The sequence below is a fragment of the Neovison vison genome, chromosome 3 (genome assembly GCF_020171115.1).
Source record: "Neovison vison isolate M4711 chromosome 3, ASM_NN_V1, whole genome shotgun sequence".
NCBI lineage: Eukaryota > Metazoa > Chordata > Mammalia > Carnivora > Mustelidae > Neogale > Neogale vison.
This window is the reverse complement of record NC_058093.1, coordinates 62,174,418-62,195,515: the sequence shown is the minus strand read 5'-3', so window position 1 is coordinate 62,195,515 and position 21,098 is coordinate 62,174,418. Positions and strand designations below refer to the sequence as shown.

At 33.3% G+C, this 21,098-nt stretch overlaps 1 protein-coding gene across 5 annotated transcripts in view; it reads left to right on the top strand.

Annotated features, from left to right (window-relative positions):
• The window catches only part of SCN3A (sodium voltage-gated channel alpha subunit 3), a 108,882-nt gene that overhangs the window by 72,910 nt on the left and 14,874 nt on the right, over positions 1–21,098 (top strand). For all 5 annotated transcript variants that reach the window (XM_044242240.1, XM_044242239.1, XM_044242238.1 and 2 more), the window contains 6 exons: positions 1,630–1,803; positions 2,705–3,061; positions 4,530–5,000; positions 15,719–15,839; positions 17,245–17,399; positions 18,152–18,325. In XM_044242240.1, coding sequence (XP_044098175.1) covers positions 1,630–1,803; positions 2,705–3,061; positions 4,530–5,000; positions 15,719–15,839; positions 17,245–17,399; positions 18,152–18,325 — 1,452 coding nt within the window. The remainder of the gene's footprint in view (positions 1–1,629; positions 1,804–2,704; positions 3,062–4,529; positions 5,001–15,718; positions 15,840–17,244; positions 17,400–18,151; positions 18,326–21,098) is intronic.

Below are 21,098 nucleotides of genomic sequence, written 5' to 3'. Positions count from 1 at the left end.
AAGCTTCTTCAAGAAAACAAGACAGAGTTAGGATATTTGATTTGTTTATTTATTTTTATTTTTATTTTTTTTTAAAGATTTTATTTATTTATTTGACAGACAGAGATCACAAGTAGGCAGAGAGGCAGGCAGAGAGAGAGAAAGGAGGAAGCAGGCTCCCTGCTGAGCAGAGGGCCCGATGCGGGACTCGATCCCAGGACCCTGAGATCATGACCTGAGCCGAAGGCAGCGGCTTAAACCACTGAGCCACCCAGGCGCCCCGGATATTTGATTTATTAAATTATTTATTAATATTTGATATATTAAATTATTTCATATTTATTATATTACCTATAATATGTATTATATTGTGTATAATATATAATATATTCTATTTATTTAATATACTATGAATATTAATTAAATATTTGATATATTAGGTATTTCCCTAAGGTCTTTCTTTGTTTAGGAAAATAATATGTTACTAGATTAATTTCTTTTTTAAGATTTAAGTATTTGAGAAAGAGATAGGGCACGCGAGAGGGCATGTGCATTGGGGAAGGGGCAGAGGGAGAGAAATCCTCAAGCAGACTTCCTGCTGAGCTCAGGAGAGGGAGGGTTCCACTTCTCCCAGGACCCTGAGATCATGACGAGTGCTGAAATCAAGAGTCAGGCATTTAAACTACTGAACCACTCCACTGTCCCTATGTTAGCTGCATTTATACATTTTTCAGGGCAGATAATGATTTGTTTTAATTAACATGGCATTTTAGGAATTTAAATAACTTTGATACTGTTATTTTGACAGAGTTCCTTCAAGGTAAAGGCTGACTTACCTTATAAATGGTAAGCTTGACTTTATAGTCATAAAATGCAGCTTTTACTTATTGTTAATTAGGTTAATTGCTTTAAAAGATTTTTTGCAAGAGTAATTTCATAATTCTTCATGCTCTTAGGTCTCTTAGCCTGTGGTTCTGAGTTAAAAAACAAATTCTGAGTTTATTTCATTGTTTCTATTGTCAAACAGACATTCATCCAACCACTCAAATAATTTATTAATTTTAATTATGGGTATATGCATACTGAGAATGTTCTCCTGCTGCTTTCAATTAAGTCTGTAGCTCCTTGCTCTATTAATCCATTAACCTTAATTCTGAGGCATGCATCCAAAGAATATTATTATAAAACATCTGTGGCAAACTCACTCTTATTTTAGGAATACTTATGAAGTTACAGAAATAAGATGGTATCCTTTTAAAAACCCACAAAAATCAAGACTAAAATATGGTTTTTACCAAATTTAAAATACATTTAGAGTAACTTCAATTAATATATAGATTTGTTCCTAATGCAGTAATATGAAAAACAAAATTCACTGTGACTATGGGAGAAATCTGGTGTACCAAAAAGGGCAGTAATTCAGTAGTTACTACTCAGTATCACATTTACAATATGAATGAGGAAATGCTTTAAAATCAGCATTTTCTTGGAGATCTAGCTCCTGGAAAAATATGCTAAACCTTGTATCAGTTTGTCACATTTCTCCATTTTAAGTGTTAAATATTTTTTATTCAGGACTATTTCATATTCTTTACAGATTCTTACAGTGTCTAAAGGTTTTCAGTGTTTGTGATCTTTATTTTACTTCAGGTTTTCACTGGGATCTTCACAGCAGAAATGGTTCTGAAGATCATTGCCATGGATCCATATTATTATTTCCAAGAAGGCTGGAATATATTTGATGGAATTATTGTCAGCCTTAGTTTGATGGAGCTTGGCCTGGCAAATGTGGAGGGATTGTCTGTACTGAGATCATTCAGACTGGTATCTACTTAGACTATGTTTATATTCATCACTGGCATAAAATTTATTTTGAAAATGAATCAGTGCATATCTTACATTTACTATTAATAATATTTTAAATCTACACCAATACACGTGAGACTCTAAGAAGATACATAAACATTCTCTTTAAAGCTAAGTGTGACTATTTTCTAAGAATGATAAACATGGTGGAAATCATTGTTATAAAACCATGATAAAACTATGTTTTAAATTCACTCAAAAAACTTTTTTGCTTCAACTCTTTAAAGAAATGCAAATAATAATTCTAGGCCTCAATTAGCCTTTGCTTTTTATCAACCTTACTTATATTAATGGGAACTCCTTTAAAGGTACTTATAGGAAAATATTTAATACCATTAGCATTTTAAACAATAGTCTAACAAACTTTTTTAAACTTGGCAAAAAAATTATTTAAAAATGTATAAAACTTAATTGCAAACTAAATGTGTATTTTTTCAAATTGAAAAGAAGCCTTTATTTTTCATCAAATTAGTTCATTTTAGTTTTATTTTATAAATATCCATTAAAATATGTAACATACTTTTCATATTTCTTTTTACTCTAAAATATTGTCTGAGGGTGACACTAGTTTTCTAAATTCAATTTATATGTCTGTGTTTTCAGGGATATATCTGTTGATCAATCAGAAATGTTTTATTTATCTTGACATATTTTATCTTTTTAGTTTTGCTTTTAATGATTTGATTTACAATTTGTGTATTACTAACTATTTTTTCTGGATTTGAATTTTAGTATGGTTTGAGATTTTATATCCCTCAGAGGTAGGTCTACAATATGGCATATTAACAAAACACTGTCTAACTAACTTCCAAAATTATATTGTGATTACTACTGAGGGTATGTTTTCACTTAATTACAGCTTCGAGTTTTCAAGTTGGCAAAATCCTGGCCCACGCTGAATATGCTGATAAAGATCATTGGCAATTCTGTGGGGGCTTTAGGTAATCTCACCTTGGTGTTGGCCATCATCGTCTTCATTTTTGCCGTGGTCGGCATGCAGCTCTTTGGTAAGAGCTACAAAGAATGTGTCTGCAAGATCTCCAGTGACTGCCAACTCCCTCGCTGGCATATGAATGACTTTTTTCACTCCTTCCTGATTGTGTTCCGCGTGTTGTGTGGAGAGTGGATAGAAACCATGTGGGACTGTATGGAGGTTGCTGGCCAAACCATGTGCCTTATTGTTTTCATGTTGGTCATGGTCATTGGAAACCTTGTGGTACGTATATATTACAAATGTGCATAATTCAGAACAAGATCACACAGTAGCCTGATGCAATAGACAGCTCTGGTTTCATCATCAATAAATTGGACTCAAATCCCAGGACTAGCACTCTGAGCTTGGGCAAGTTACTTAACTTCTTTGAGCCTGAAGTTTCCCAGCTATGACAGCTAAATAAGAAAGCTGAAATCTTATGGTTGGTTTGAGGATTAACTGAAGTGTATTTATGAAAGTTTGGGAACAAAAATACTGGTTTTTTTCTTTGTTTTTCAAGAAAATATTTTTATGAAGACTAATTTTATCCCCATATTATCATTATGGCCTGAACTATTTTTTACCCTATTACTACTGTTAAGAAAATGATCTCCAGTAAATCCAAATTTTTAACTGTCTATTCTATATTGAAATTGCTCCTTACACAATCATAGTTCATACTGTTGGCTTATTCAGAAGCATAATTTGCATTTCACCAAATTTTGAAGATAAACTTTAAGAGAATAGAGTATTACATTGTAGCTATGTATTGTAATTATTCAAATGACTTGGAAGGGGACAAAATGTATCCTTCCCTGAATTTGTTTTATTAAAAGAAAATAAATTATTACAGTTTAAATTTATTCACATATATGGACAGTGCCCAGAGTTAAGAAGCTACTTTTAGTTCTGACTTAAAAGCACTAATGTAAAAGCACAATTTGTATTTTTATGTGTTTTAATGCTTACATTCCTCAATTACGTGTGTACATAGTGTTCTTTATGCCATAATACTTGAATCTCCTTTGAGACACACTTCAAATAAGACCACTTGAAAGAATGTGGGATAACTATAGACATGCAATTTTTTTCAGAATAGTAAATTAGGAAGCTCTAGATTCTGAACAAAATCTGATACAGAAATAAGGAAACAAACTAGGGTTCTTGCTTTGATGGGAAATGTGTTAACCTTACACAATTCACATTTAGAAATTTTCATTGTTATAAATTTTTAACCATTGGACAAAGGAATTTACATTAAAATTATACTGTTTTAACACATATTGCCAGGCTATCAAATAAATAAATTCATTATTTATACACAGGAAGCTAGACATTCTCCAGAGAAACCAATAATATGAAGTAAAATGACTAAAATGATCTTTTCTCATTGGCCAAACCCATCAAATGGAATTTTTTTCCCTTCACTGGCAACCCTGAGTAGACATCTTTAAGTCTTAGAAGTTCTAGTTTCCTGTTGTCCTCTTGGTATGAAAGAAAAGGCACTTGTTTTATCATATTGCCCTTACAGCAGGTAGACAGTGTCAGGTCCTTTAAATAGTGTATGATTAAGACACTTGTCTAAAATACAGTAAACATTCAAGAAACATTTGTTGAATTAATTTTAGCAAAGATCTATGAGTCCCCTGTTTAAGTTCTTATTTTATGCATACTTCATATTAATGTAATAAATTTTCTTTTTTTCATTTAGGTTCTGAACCTCTTTCTGGCCTTATTGTTGAGTTCATTTAGCTCAGACAATCTTGCTGCTACAGATGATGATAATGAAATGAACAATCTCCAGATTGCAGTAGGAAGGATGCAAAAGGGAATTGATTATGTGAAAAATAAAATACGAGAGTGTTTCAGAAAAACCTTTTTCAGAAAGCCAAAAGTTATAGAGATCCATGAAGGCAACAAAATAGACAGCTGCATATCCAATAATACTGGAATAGAAATAAGCAAAGAACTTAATTATCTTAAAGATGGGAATGGAACGACCAGTGGTGTAGGTACTGGAAGCAGTGTTGAAAAATACGTAATCGATGAAAATGATTACATGTCATTCATAAACAACCCTAGCCTCACTGTAACAGTGCCGATTGCTGTTGGAGAATCTGACTTCGAAAACTTAAATACTGAAGAGTTTAGCAGTGAGTCAGAACTAGAAGAAAGCAAAGAGGTAAGAATGCTTTTAAAGTTTTTGTCACCTTTCCTATAATAACCATCTATTATGGTTACTTAGGTATTTTATTGTGTTTATGTGCATTATTACAAAGTATATTGAAAGTAATACATATGACTTTCCAAGAGCAGTGTTGGAAAATTATGAGATATTTTTTTATTGGGAAATCTATTCATAGAAATTCCAGCTTTAAAAAGGAAATCATCATTCTCAATAATTTGTATATTCATCTTCTAGATAGTTTCAAAATCTGGCTAAAATTGTGGCCTGCCAAAAAAATAAACCATATTTAATACCTTCTATTCCATGTACTGCATTATACTCTTCAGACAAATCAATGAACCATATTTTATTGATCGTTGTGAAAGTATCATCTCCTTACTGTCTATACTAGGTTTTGCTCTGAATTTTTTAATGTGAGACTTTCATGTAGTTTTTGTTTACTTCTGAAAGTTTTACTGACTATGATAGAATGTTATACATTTATGGAAGTGTTACACATATTTGGAAAGTGCAAGTAGCGCTGACTGAATTTTGCCCAGTCAAGAGTAAGCAAATCCACTAAGTGTTCCAGATTAACTTGAAAATGCTAAGATCTACTTAGAAACGCTCCACTTGAGGATTATAGTTAAGAGGTAAAAATTGAAAAGCTGCTCTTATTTACATTACAAGTTGTTCAAAATAAAACAAAGGAGAAAGGAAATTGTTCTTACTGTGTGATTAGAATTCACAGAATCCCATAATGGCAGCTTAATGGTATTAATTCTGCAATTTTGTGTTATGGAGAACAGGAAAAATTTTTTACTATTACTTAATTTTGCACTTCTAATACACCAGTGGGAAGTAAGTCTAGCACAGAGTTATAAGGACAGATTTTAGCTTAAGGGTATGATATTAGCATCACAGGAATCAGACATGGTGTCTGATTTTGTGAGCATATTTTAAAAACTTCTCTTTTTAAGAATGGTATCTGTAGAATTTGTATAAGTAATACGTAGTTGACAATGTCATAACTCATAGCTCCTGACCCTTTCTTTCTGGCATTTTGGTGCTGCTGAGATATATTTTGATGGTAAATTTGAAAATATTTTTTAAAGGTAATAACATATACAAAATGATGTATAATATTCCTGGAATTCCACTTGAAGTCCACTTACTGAGCTTTCAATTCCAATGTATGTATTGCTCATTCTGAGAAAATAAAAATTCAGTCTAATTTTATTTTTCATCACTTAAAAGATTTATTTAAGAAAAAATAACAATTAGCTAATGAGCAATTATTGAACTTTTTTTGTGAACTCGGCATTCTGCTGCATACTAAAAGTAAAAAAGAGTTAAAGGAGAGCTCTACAATATATCTCCCTTTGGGAAATCTCAACATCTTTGAGGAAGCCGACACTAATTCTCAAAATCATTAAAGACCTATTAAAAAGTTTTATCCTGCAGGACTGAATATAAAAATTATAGGTACTAAGAACAGCAAGAACATAGCAAGTTGCTAAATGGAAGAGATAAAATTGAAATAGGCTTTGGGTCAAATGTATGATTAAAAAGTCATAGCAAAACCCTACTGAAGGAAAACCACAGTTGAGAATGAGCTTGGTATTGAGGTACAGTAGTGGAACAATCAGCATGAATAAAGTATTCGTTGAGAAAACAATGGAAATTTGTTTGGGCGAATCAGGTATTTTCAGATTGTAAAGTCTCTGAAGTAAGTAGAAAAATTTAGAATTGCCTGCATAGTCAATACAGAGCTATTTGTTCTGAAGCAGGGGAAGGGCAAAAAGAAAGTGATGTTTTAGCAAAGGATATCAATGAGTAAAACAAAGTGAGGGATGAAATTGTTTATCTTGAGGAATGTGGTAACAACCATTTGATAGCAGAGGTGATGAAATTTTGGGCTAAGATAAGGTAATATGTGTGGGCACTGAGACATTCTGGCAATCTGACAAACTAGTGAAGACTACGAAATTGGAAAAAACAGTAAGTTCACTCTCTGAAATGGCCTTTTTAGAAACGTTACCAGGTGTAAGTGGTAAGGGAAAGAAGTCAATTGGAATATACTGAATTAGAAGTGAGAATGTTGGGGGGAAAAGGCTGGGTGAGAAATCAGGGTTTAAAAACAGATTTGATAATTATCTGACTCCTTAAAAATAGACGAGTTTACCAAAGAAGGAATTATAAAGAGAAAATAAGGGAAGATTAGGGACAAGACTAGGGGTCAATCTGGGGTCAAGAAGAGGCAGAAAATCCAAAGAGGTAGAGAAATCCTGTTACATTAATATCACAGGTTTTATCACATTGGATTTATGGAAATTAAATATTTAATTACTTTCTACCAAAAAGTTGGTTTCCAGAATATTTAAAAAACTCTATAATGCTTGCAGATATTTCAAATGACTGCCTAGAAAGATACCACCTCATTGCCATGTCTTTTTAATGGCTAGAACATCATAAATTTGGTATATAGAGATACACTGTCTAGAAAACAGTTTATCATCTGAACAAAAATTCCTTTTTAGGTGACTCTTTATAAGCCTTTCATCCTCTTCCAAGCTAAATTTTGGATACATGGAAACCAATTACAGAGTGTAATGAAATTGTTTAAAGTGTATATATAGTGTGAAAATTTATCAAACTAAATATAAAATCAAATACTTTTACAAAGCTAAGATAAAATTTCAAATTATTTCACATGGTAGAAATAAATTCAATAATAAATTGTATATGATTTTTGGTTAGCACAAAAAAAGTTAACAGGAAATTCTCATATATGCTCACACAAAGTTTAAAAAATATAATGTTTCTAAAAAATAAAAAGCAAAAAATCAGCATTTTCTAACATTTTACAGTAGGCTTAGATAAATTCCAGAAAAGTTCATTTTAACCTGGAACTTCTGAAAACTGCTGGCACTGAACACAGGTCATGTTTCAGATGCATAGTTACGTTGGCTGGGTTATTCTTTTTTAATAATCATTGCCCACACACATATACACACAAATGAAAAATAACATATGCATAAAGTAACACTTGGGTTCATGCTTCTGAGTTTTTTGACCATAAATAGAAAAAGAACATTGAGCTATGTTTTGAAGAACACAGAATATCCTTTCTTTTTACTGACAAAGTAAGAAATCATACAAACTAAACAAATGGAGTGATACATTTCTCACTAAAAGATTAATAAGTAATTTAAAAAGCTTGTAATATATCTGCTTTAGGGAGCAGTAAGCTAATCATTAACTTAGATAGTATTTGAAAGCTCTGGTCACTCTACTCTTTACATTCATTTTCATAATACTGCATATCTAGCTATAGTATACAATTAAGAAAGAATGATCCCTGAAAGTTGTTAGAAATAAAGATAAAAATTGCTGATATTATTTTTATAATATATGTTGATATATCTATATTCATTATATCCACATATATGGCTCGCTAACATAAACAGGCTGGTATGAAAACAACTACAAAGCTTGGCATGAAAAAAATGTAAGAGAATGAAAGGTATGAAATGCAAATTAGTGATCTTTTTATCATGGGAAATCTTGGAATTATACAAATCTTGTAACAAGATAAAAAGTAGAATTTTGTTTGTTTTCGTATTTTTAAAGTTCACGTAATCATGATCTCTTGGAATATTTATAGAACTATGAATTTTTGCAGTTTAATTTTTTAAAAGGTTTCATTGTCTTCCTAGATGAGGATATGGAATAAATGTTCTTAAGAATCGTATCTGAAGTTGAATTCCAAAGCACATTCTAGCAATATCATACCGTGACCTTCACTACTTACCGTTCTTACTTCTCACAGGGGTAAAATCAAGCTGGAGCCATCAAGAGTGCAGCTCTGGTGTTTTTTAACCAGCCAGAGGCTCGGGCCACCACTTTTACCCAGGTTACCCAAGCAAGTGGTACATGTACAATCACTTTCGAAGTGAATTTTGACTGGCCTGCATGCTACTCAGCTGTTCCTTCCCCTGCCATGGCAAGGAAGCGCTAGATGTGCCCAGCCGCTCTCTGCTGAATTGTGTGACACATCATAGCATGGTCAGGAGAGATGGGCAGTCCCATATCATACTTGATTCTGCTAATGAGTCTTCCAGTTTAGTCTTTTAAACTCTGAAAAGCAATAATTGCATGCTCTATAGGATTTATAGCTGTTTTAAAACATGACAGGAATGTTTAAAGTACAATATACTCAAGAATTTAAGAGAGCATGCATTTTTTTTTATTTCTCTGCTTTTATTTCATTAAAATGAGACCACAATTTTTTGTTGTTGTTGATTCAGCCCTTATAAGTAAATTGTATTACCAAAATGAGCCTCATGGGATATTTTTTGGTAGTGCCATTTTTAGATCATTATATTCAGATTCATGAATATCATTTCCAACCCTTCTAATTCATTTGCTCAAGACAAAAATGTGTGCTTTCATGTTTTTTTTTAAGGCTCTATAAAAAATAAAAGCAGGGTGATCATAAGCTTCTGGATATGAAGGGCCATAGTCTGTATGTATTTGGGCACCACATATCTTGGATTTCATGTAGTTTAGGAAAGTTTTTAAGTCATATTGTAAAATCGTTAAGTGTTCACTGCAAAGAAATCAAAAGAAGGAAAGCATCATGATATGGGTAGTTCACATCTTGATAATTAATTGGTCCAGTGTACCCATTTTTCAAAAAAATTTCCCTAATCTACCTTAATGTTCCCTAAAACTAAGCAGCTAAAAAAGAGACACAGAAAATGTCCTGTTTTTTTAGTATTAATGATGGTTTTATGACAAGTAAAGGGCATCTCCCAAGATTACTAGAGGTTTATGGATTAAGCCTTTAGTTTATTCTTTTCATGCAACCTTCTCTTATTGATTTCAGTGCTTACTGGAATCTCAGCCAAAGTGTGGGTTCTGGAAAGAAAATTACAAAACAAAAGTAGAATAAAGTTCTTGAGTATTGGCAACTTCAACACTTTTGGTGAAAAAGAGTATCTAACTAGAGTTTGGGGTTGTCTCTAGGTTTAATTCATACATTCTCTCTTCTTCCTTAGGGATAACTGAGAATTAGCTGGAGAATGCAACAAATTCAGAAATAAAATTATTAATGAACTGTAGAAAAAGGTATATAGTCCCTGATTTATGCAATTTTTACTTAGCAATTACTTTTAATTTTGTGGTGTAAACCAACACTGACCAGTTGAAAAAAATCTAATTCATTCTTTCTTCAAAAGCAGAATAGAATTAAATGGTACTGGAAAATTATCTTTTACATCAAGTTTATAGCAATATTCCCTCCTTTACAAAGCCTTCATAGAACTGAAAATAGATACTTGATTAAGATCCCAAGCACGTGCCCTTCTGGAAAAGGCACTGTGTTCTGTTTTCAGAATCTGGAGAGCAATGGGCTTTCTCTCATTTCCCATTTCTCAATGGGAAACCTCTGGGCTTTCTCTGTCTTGCTCTCAGCGTCTTCCAAACATTCTTTGAGAAACTGAATGTGAGGCAACTCTTCCAGAAGCACAGATGAGTATATGAATACCATTTTAAACCCATATTGACCTTCAGAGAACTGTTTTGGTGCTTTCATGTACTTCTGTTGAAATAAAACCTAATTAGCACTAGTTTAGATTTAAATTTTTGTATATCTTCTCAAGATAAACCAGCTTTTTCTTTTGGCTTCTTGATGCCCTTTTACCTTACTCTTCAACTACCACACAGTTATTTTCACTTTCAAATATCATGTTGTTATTAAGGCCACTTTAAAATTAAAGAAGCACCAGGGCTATTGCGCATTTAAAATATGTTGAGGCAAAAACCACATGCATGTGGTTTATACACTTAACCATTCAATAAATGGTCCAGAAAAGAGAGCTATTGATTTTAGTCTTGTTCTTCCTGCCTTGGACAAGCAGCCCAACGGCCACCTGGTGTGTCTACCTATTCTTTAAGTGAAATATTATAAGTCAAGATATGGATTTGCATATCCAAAAGATCAGACTAAGGCCCTAATAGTATGTGTGACCAAAAGATTTTCCTCTTCTACTTGTAAGACAAAACTCCGAAGTTGTGAGAGAAATGGCTAGATTTTAAAGGCAATCTGTAATGGCTGAATCTTTTATTTTTGCCTCTTGAATCATACAGCAGTTTGTGAGAGTCAAACATTTGACAGCTGATTGAAAACAAATGAAATGTAAGCGCATTTCAGTGGAAGTAGGCCAGTTGCTAACATTCTCTTCTATCTCTGAAAGTTAAAATTTCATTATTTAATTGGATAAAAATCAAGAGCAATATTCATCACAATGGAGAATTTCTAAATAAGTTCATGTTATTAGAGGGGAAAATTGTCTCGTGGCCTTTATGGGTGCTGATTCTGTCATTTCTTAATGAACGGTATTTGCAGTTAATCTTCTCGAAAACTTCATATTCAGGGACCATGTCCTCGAGAACATGGTTCTTGAATCAGCGTGCGGCTTCCACAGTATTGCGCCAGGCTTCTGCTATAGCCAGGCATGTTTTCTGTGGCTGAATTAGGCCTGGAGAATGTTGCATCTTAAAACCTGCTTTCCAGTGTGCATTTGTAGAGCATAAGCCATCATCCCTCTGTAGACTCAGTACTTTCTACAAGGGATGGAAGAATCAAACCTTAAGTGCCATAAAATATTGGAGGGGTAAGAAGAAAATAGTACAAGAACACAAGTTTGAGCTTGTACTATATGGTTTTATATGGAAGCTTTCTATAGTTATGCCTATATAACTAATTATATTTTTCTAACTACTTCTGAATAAGTATTAATTTAGTTATTTAGTATAGTATTGAGCTCCTTAATATGGAAAATTTCATTTCAGTTTTCTTTGCTTTTTTTTAATACCATTGTAGTATCACAGCTATGGCAATATAAAGAAAGTAAGTTATTCTTTGTGTTTATCATCAGTCACTTGCTTTTAAATCAGTTACTTGCTTTTAATAAATACAGAAGTCATTTTGGTATGGCTATGATAAAATATATCACAGACTACACTCTGCCAAAGTACTGAAATAGGAACTGCTTAGAATACATAGACGGTATTATATCAACATATACGATTTTAAATGCTTAAGTAGTTTCTAGGGCAGAAATGAATTATTTAAAAAGACAGTTGTAAAGTTCTTTATGTATACAATGACTATCAAGCAGTATATCGTAATTGTTAAGTTGTTATACATTAATAAGAATACACTCTAAGGTTTACTTTATAAAAATGTGAATAAATTCATGACTTTTGAAATTTTATGCAGTTGATACAAGATTTTTGTAACTTCATAGAATAAAATGTATGCACTCTCCTATGACCTCCTGCAAAAAAGGGGCCTATGAAGGTTACAACATGAATAAGCCTGATTCTCCAAGTTAAGAATTAACTTTATGTCAAACTTCATAAGGAAAGGAGCCCCCCACAAAACACTTCTTAGTGAAATGAACCCTTGCCTACCAACTACCTTTTAAGCTTTGGTGCATGAGGGTCTAAAAGACTGAACATTCCTTAAGAAGTGTAAGTTTAAAAAGCTTACCCTTAGGGGCGCCTGGGTGGCTCAGTGGGTTAAGCCGCTGCCTTCGGCTCAGGTCATGATCTCAGGGTCCTGGGATTGAGCCTCACATCGGGCTCTCTGCTCAGCAGGAAGCCTGCTTCCCCCTCTTTCTCTGCCTGCCTCTCTGCCTACTTGTGATCTAATTCTCTGTCAAACAAATAAATAAAATCTTTAAAAAAAAAAAAAAGCTGACCCTTATATTCAGAAAAACTCCTGAATAATAGTGAAGAAATTCTTCATGTAAAATGGGTTCTGCTCATTTAAAAGAGCAGACTACATGTGGAGCTTTGGCAAGGGTTCAGAGATGTCTGTTTTTAAAACACAAGTTGTGCCTCATAATACCATGCAGATAGAGGCAAATGAATTCACCACTGACCCTCTACTTTACAATCTTTACAATATATAAATGTATAACCTCACATAGCTATTTAGAAAATTGAAAGCATTTCTATTCAAACATGTTAACCACATTCACAGAAATATTTATATTGAAAGACAGTACTAATCCAAAAATACATCCGTAGGTCAGTAGTTGATAAAGAGTAGATTCAGTTGTCATTCAGATTAGTGGCTACTAGTAGTTGTGCCATTTGGGTTTGTTTTATGTAAATATTTGTATTTAAATATAAGATGAAACCTGTAGACTATATGGCAGACTATTATAATGCAAAAAATTGAACATTTCACCTTATATTAACACTGGTAAAATGAGAACAGTATGTTTTCTAGAGGTTTCAAATGGAAAAATATACATGTATTTGTGTATATATACACATATACTGATTACTTTCTCCCCTTGTATTTCTTTATTGACTATCTGCCAGTATTTTAGAAAAACATTTTGGAAATAGCATGTGTTTTTATTGCTAAAATATTATTAACTAAATAATTCCTATTCATTAAAAATGTATTTTCTAATACAACTAAATAAACTTCTGTCAAGGACATTATTGAGTTATACAACAAAGTAGAGAGATGAAACTATCTGAACACTATAATTCTCTCTATGAGAGTAATTCAGAAATGCAATCAATCATTCATTTATTGGCTCTTTATAAATTTGATAGAACTATTTTGTGTCCATTCTATGCTTGGGTCTTTTGGTATATGTATGTGTGTGTATTTTTGGTATATATGTTTATATTTATGTAATAATAAATATATAATTTGTATCTATGTATAACTTTATGTACATACATAATTTATAAATATTCATGAGCATATCTGATCAAACAAAAAAGCATAATAGCCTAACATTCTACAAAATTTAGCATGGAGAAATCATGCAAGAAAGAAAGGCTTCATGGAGGAGGTGGACCAGGACTAGGCTCAGAAGAAATTATCCAACTTGGTTTGACCAACAGGAAGAAGAAACATGAAACTTTTTATAACTAATCTCAAAATAATTTGGTTTCTTACTGGATTTATTTACACAGTGGTTATTATTGCTTCCACTCATCAGATGTCATAGTGTTCAACCCATCAACCACCAGTGAAATTGGAAGGGAAGAAGAGTTAGTTGCTTAGTTCAAACAGCTATTCTGCTTTTTCTTCGTTTTATCAGAAGCTGTTACAGTTCTATACAGTGGTAGCTTCCCTGGGATTTTCTTAAAAGAATAAAGATATTCTGGTTAAGAAGCAGAAATATCCTGGGGGAAGAAAATATGTCGTGGCCTTTCTCACCTCTCCAGAAGAGTAGAGGAATTTATTGGCAAAAACTCTCGCACTATAACGATCCTAAGAACTATCAGCCAAAATTGATGGCCTAGCTTCTCTCATTAGCATACTCCATACTAGGAAATATTTTATTATCGAATTCAATTTGACTTATTTTTCATAATATATTTAATGTTCATAATATATTTAGTTGGACATGATTAACCTCACCCTCAAAGTAACATCACAGAAAATATTATCTGGATAATACTTTCCAAATAGTTCACATTATAAAATATTAAACTACATTTGTGTTATGATATTAGTAAATCAAGAATCTTGAGCCAAATTTTCTCCAATATGACCAATGTTTAGGGAGTCATTTGGGTGCTCGCTTCGGCAGCACATATACTAAAATAGGGAGTCATTTGGGGATTTTTCAGTAACACATTAACTCTTTCAGAAGGTTAGGGCAGAGTGACCCCCTACCACTTAAAAGTTAATGGGGACTTAGAAACCATTACAATGTCCATGTGCCGTTTTTTCATCCTAAAAGCTTTACATTGGCCAGGCTGTGTGGTATGTCATGTCTTTGCATCTGTTTTCATAAAACACTGCAAATCCATGTTGTTTTCACAAGTGATCTCCAAGTACTTATATATTTATTTTTGTATCATTAAAGTGGTTCTTCCTAACCATGTGGCATGCCGCAACGATTTATTTAAAGGAAAAATTCACAGCCTGATAACATGTTGAATTCAGAATGTGCTCCTAACAAAGGTCTATACAGATTCTGCCCAATGTCATTTATGAAGAAATTTCCATTTCATTTAGAATTCTTTGGCAATATTGAATTCATTTAAGCAGTTCAGAGAGAGAGAGAGAGAGATCCATCATTTTTCTTCTAAGTAAAGTCAGAAGATTATGTAAGCCGGAGGAAAAATATAGCTCAAAGTTGAAATATAATGACTGTGACTAATGTTAATATGCTGCTCTTCCTTTCTAAAATTACAGAAACATGGACAGTAGTTAGAGACAACTGGTAATGGTCTTTGCTCTGAAAAATTCCATCATAAGAAGTGGAAATTACAATTTAATTTGATGTATTTTAATTAATATAATCAGTAGTGAATGTCAGCATATCAAACTTTCATCAAACTATTTTTGATTTGGCCTGAGAATTAACTTATTAAACTATTTCATATGACATCCATATACAAATAGATATCATAAAACAAATGAACCAGTACAGTTCATCCTTTCCAAATCACCCACGTTGAATGCTGTCTAACCTCTTTCTGTCTGAATCAGGTCAGTAATTACATTGTTTTAAATATTAGAACTTTAATTATGTTCAATTATTAGTACATAATTTATCAGAAATGTCAATAGAGTCAAATGTGATCGCTATCATTTTTTCACACTATGACAAAAAGTTTCCAAATAAGCTGAATAAAAAGGGAGAAAAATCACAATTTACAATGGGGTTTCTTTCTAGAAATTAAATGCAACCAGCTCATCTGAAGGAAGCACAGTTGATGTTGCTCCACCCAGAGAAGGCGAACAAGCTGAAATTGAACCTGAGGAAGACCTTAAACCAGAAGCTTGCTTTACTGAAGGTAAACAAGCTCTAATAGGATTAAAGTTCAACCTCCCCTCTTTTCTTACAGTGACCCAAAATACCCCACTTGAGGGAACTATTTCAAAGAAATGGTAAGGGCATGTTTATCTTTGCTTTTTCTCTTTTCTTCTGAAAAGTTAACTTATCTATTTCCAGATTATATTATAGCAGTGACTGTGCCTGGACAATTAAGATGATCTGACCTGTCTTTTTTGTTGTTGTTTTCTTTACCCTTCAGAATGTGGAGAAGGTAACCCTGTGAGATAAATGGCATTCTGGAATGTCATCTCATTGATAATGACTGCAATCCCTTCAGACCTCATTGGCAGTGTTGTGATTTGATTTATAGATGCTGCAGTAATTACACACCATCCTTCACAGTTTCAAATGTGGTTAATTTGTGCTGTGATCAGAGCTGTTTGGGGATGCAGATGTACTGTAGAGCCTTGACAGGCAAAACAGTGCTCTCGTAGTGATCAGTACAAAGTCTTGCACACAAATAAATAAAGATTTGCTGAGTCAATGTGATTGGGTTCAATCCAGTGAGTAGTAGCTCAGAGAATTAGAGCAAGGAATGGATGGAAATGAGAAATAATATGAAAACTAGGAGAGGGAGGACAAAGGAACAGTGATACTGACTAACAAGATGAGTCATAGGTATAACTAAGAAAAGCACTGAGGGTGAAAATAAATAAGCTTGGGAAAACTGACAGTGGATGATACCTAGAAGACAGGGGGCTTTTCTGTGCATGAAAAGCAGGAAGTGAAAAATTCAGGATCACATCAAAAGATTAATAAGCAATTTTAACATGCAGCTTTTCCCCAGACCTGAGAGGTATTCTTGGACCCTATTTCCATCAATGGCCTTGAGGCAAAGAAAGATTCTAACTAGTGTTAAAAATGAAACTATATTCATACAACCCTCGATAAAGTAATTCCTTGAATTTTAGGTGCCTGGCTAAATATATAACACTGAGAATGATTCATTGTATAGGAAAGATGTTGAGATGACTAAGGAATGAAGTACCCAGTTACCCTATAAATGATGATCTGAGATTGGCATGGAAGAAAGCAACAAAGTTTACTTTTTCCCATCTAAGATTTAAGTATATTTTCTAGAAAAGATGAAGGTGGGTGGGAAAGCAAAGAAAGTGGGTAGGGTGATGGGCAAAATAGATAAAGGGGATTAATAGGTACAAACTTCCAGTTACAAGACAAACAAGTCGTGGAGATAAAAGGTTTAGCAAAGAGAATACAGTCAGTAATACTGTAATAACTTTATATGTGACAGATGGTGATTACACTTACTGAGGTGAGCACTTAGTATGTATGTGATTATTGAATCCATAGGTTGTACAAAACATGTTTTTTTCTAACTTCTTCTATTTAATGTTATATTTTAGGATGTATTAAAAAGTTTCCATTCTGTCAAGTAAGTATAGAAGAAGGCAAAGGAAAGGTCTGGTGGAATCTTCGGAAAACCTGCTACAGCATTGTTGAACACAACTGGTTTGAGACTTTCATTGTCTTCATGATTCTTCTCAGCAGTGGTGCTTTGGTAAGTGAAATGCAAAGTGTTTAAGAGTCAGGTTCTAGTGAAATAACTTATTTTCTGAAAATACCACAAACAGACATTGAGTTTAAGAAGCAAAAGAGAAGGTATATCTATGCCTGGCAAAGCATGGCACCCAGGGTTTAACTATGCAAAATGAAGTACATTAATAAATCAAAACTATGAACAGCCAAATGGAATTTCTCATCCGGTATTTATCTAATAGATGTTTTCCTCACTGAGACATCCATTTACAGAGACATTCTGTAACTACGTTAACTTCCATGTCAAATACCATCCAGTTTGCCCTAATAATTATATTAACATTTATGGACTAAAAATGTATTTTGTTTTCTTTATAAATAATTAATTTACTCTTTCAAAATAAGCCAAATCAGTCAGGGAATCATTGAAAGTAATGTTGGAATAGGCCAAGTCTATCGCTCATTACCAGAACTTCTAGTTATTTCTTGAGTTCACATTACTTCTCTAAAAACATGTCTTTATAGCAATAATTGAGATAGAGATTTGGGGGTGAGAGGCAGGAAAAAAAACATACTAAATCAGTAAAGATATTGACATTTCCTTGCCAACATTTTCTGTTAGTTTTAGTCTCTAGCTTTTGTCTGATGTTTGTGAGATATTAGCCAGTATTTATCAAATTACTGCTTTGTATCTGATATTATACTAAGCAATTTTATCAAGTACTTGGGGGAGGCCAGCCTTTCAAGTAAAATAAAAATATTCTTGATTCACAGGCATTTGAAGATATATACATTGAACAGCGAAAGACCATCAAAACCATGCTAGAATACGCTGACAAGGTCTTCACTTACATATTCATTCTGGAAATGCTCCTCAAATGGGTAGCTTATGGATTTCAAACATATTTCACCAATGCCTGGTGCTGGCTAGATTTCCTGATTGTTGATGTAAGTATCCTCAGTTGTTTTTATGAAATTACTTTTTAAAGATGCAAGTTTAACATTTCATATATTCCTATGATTAAAACCTTGATTTTGAGAACCTAGTTTCACTAATGCTGACACAACTCTGCACTTAAACACACATACACACATACACACACACACACACACACACAAAACCACACACACACACACACACACAAACACAATAAATGTAAGAATTAAAAAAGTTTCATGGGAAAGGGTAGAAGAGTCCAAAAAATGTGGACAGTGGTAAGGAAAACACAGAGGGCTCTATGCCATAAGCAGACAGTTCTTTTTTCCAAAAAGTAAGGACCTGAAGGTAGGAAATAGCTAAAAATCTGTTGACAATCTAAGCACTTACCTTATTAACAGTTACATTAAAAAAAAAAAAAAAACCCACAAAACTCCAGGGAGTAAAATTAAGAAAGATTTGGGACTCCTGAGTGGCTCAGTCAGTTAAGCATCTGCCTTCAGCTCGGGTCATGATCCCAGGGTCCTGGAATCGAGTCCCATGTCAAATAACTGCTTAGCAGGAAGCCTGCTTCTCCCTCTCCCCACTTGTGCTCCTGCTATCTCTGTCACTCTCTCTCAAATAAATAAATACAAATTTTTTTTAAAAAAAGATTTAGGGCCACGAATTGTGAGATTGCATTTTAATCCCTTATGAGAGTACTGTTACTAAATAATGTTAAAACAACCGATTTACTGTATTTATTCAGCCACATACCCACAGAGACAATAAAATACATTTCTATTCTTAAAACAGTAGTTAGATACCCCAGTAGCTATTCAGAAATTTACTATGCAGATCGTTAGGTGTAAGAGCCCTGCTTTGAATCTGATTACCCTGGCGTGAGTAGTCATAAAAACATTACCAATTATAGGATCTGTCTGACTTGCAGCCTATTTTCTTATTCCAAGCAATGAAGAAGCACTGGGGCAAAATGACAGTCATCTGGTTCTTTGTAGTATGGGATATTCCATTGCACAAGGCTTTACAGCCTCCCAACAAAACAAGGTACTTTAAACACTATCTCTAGCTGTTCCCTAGCAGTCATAAAGCACTTTATTTTTAGCTCTAACACTTGCCAATAAGAATCAATAATTGCTGTATGTGTACATTCATTCTTTTTATCATTTTGACCAGTACGGGCATATCTAAATTCTACTCCCCTTTCTGAGACACATACATACTTAGAGTGCTATAACCAAAATGTGTTTAACCCTTTGAGTTGATAAGAAATCTGCTCCCAAGTCACTTTAATAGACCAGAAATGATTTCCAATTTCCATGGTTGGCTTTAAATGGATAATAGAGGTGAATTTCAATGTTATCCTGAAAAGCCATCCAGAAAGGGAAGTTTAATATTCTTATAGTCTGCAGCTGGAGTGAGCTTCAAAGAATATCTAGGCTTTATTCTAGACATTAGGAAACCGAAGCCTGAGTTTAAATAATTTTCCTAAGATCAAACAACTACTTAGTAACAAAGCTGAGATCAGTGTCCAAATTTCCTAAATCCCAATTCAGTTCTTCTTTACTCCAGGGGTTTCTTATCTGTTATAAATGTAATACTGTATTTTCCGACTGGCTTTGGGATTTAGCATTTGTAATCTCCAGCTTTTTCCTGAAATGATGGAACACTGAATACATTTAAGAATCCTCTCTGCTTCAGAAAGATTTTGTCATGCATTGAAGATCATTTACAAATGTAACAGAACTTCTCGAGAATTCTGAAATTTTCTGAAATATTATTTACTAAAAATTTTACATTTACTAAAATACTACATTGTACTTCAAGTACTTCCATATAGTTGGCCCATACAGAAAATATGAGTAAGATGTAAAACTCTCTCAAGAGGAGGGGTTTTGTATCCTGTTTGTATCCTTAGAGACACCTAATAAAGATACTTAAGTATCTACTGAAAAATGTCTAAATGAATAAATTTAATTTCAAAAAATATGCCAAAAAAAATTACTTCCCTTTTAGTGAGTTGCAATTAGTAAACTGAAAGTGGGTAATTAAAGCCTTCTACTTTGGGACAAGTTATGTTATTCTAAATTGGTCTATTCTTCTTCACAAAGCCAGGGCAGAAATATGTGGATTAATATAACCTCAGTAAATGGAGTGCCAAAACTGTTTTTGAAAGTACAAGTAAAAACATACTTAAAAGAGTTTCACCAGTCCATCAAGTACATTGATGTAAAATAACTAAAAAACTACAGAAAGCATATCCAAAAAATAAAAAAAATAAAAAAAAAAATCTGAGGTATAAGTGAAGTACTGCCAACCAGAAGGAATATGCTTTCAAACCTTGAAAAGTTTATTTGTATAAAAAAATATAATCTGGGGGCGCCTGAGTGGCTCAGTGAGTTAAAGCCTCTGCCTTCAGCTCAGGTCATGATTCCAAGGTCCTGGGATCGAGCCCCACATTGCATCGGGCTTTCTGCTCCTCAGGGAGCCTGCTTCCTCCCCTCTCTCTCTCTGCCTGCCTCTCTGCCTACTTGTGATCTCTGTCTGTCAAATAAATGAATAAAATCTTTAAATATATATGTATATTTAAATATATATATATATGTATAATCTGTTCAATTCCTTACCTAAAAGTAGACTGCCGTGGACTATCTATCCAACCCTCTTAACATTCATTCATTTATTCAATAAATGTGTTGAGCACCTAAAAAGGACCATATGCTATTTTAAACAAAGGAGGTATGAACATGAGCAGACCAAGTCCTGTTAGAGCTTACACCCTGT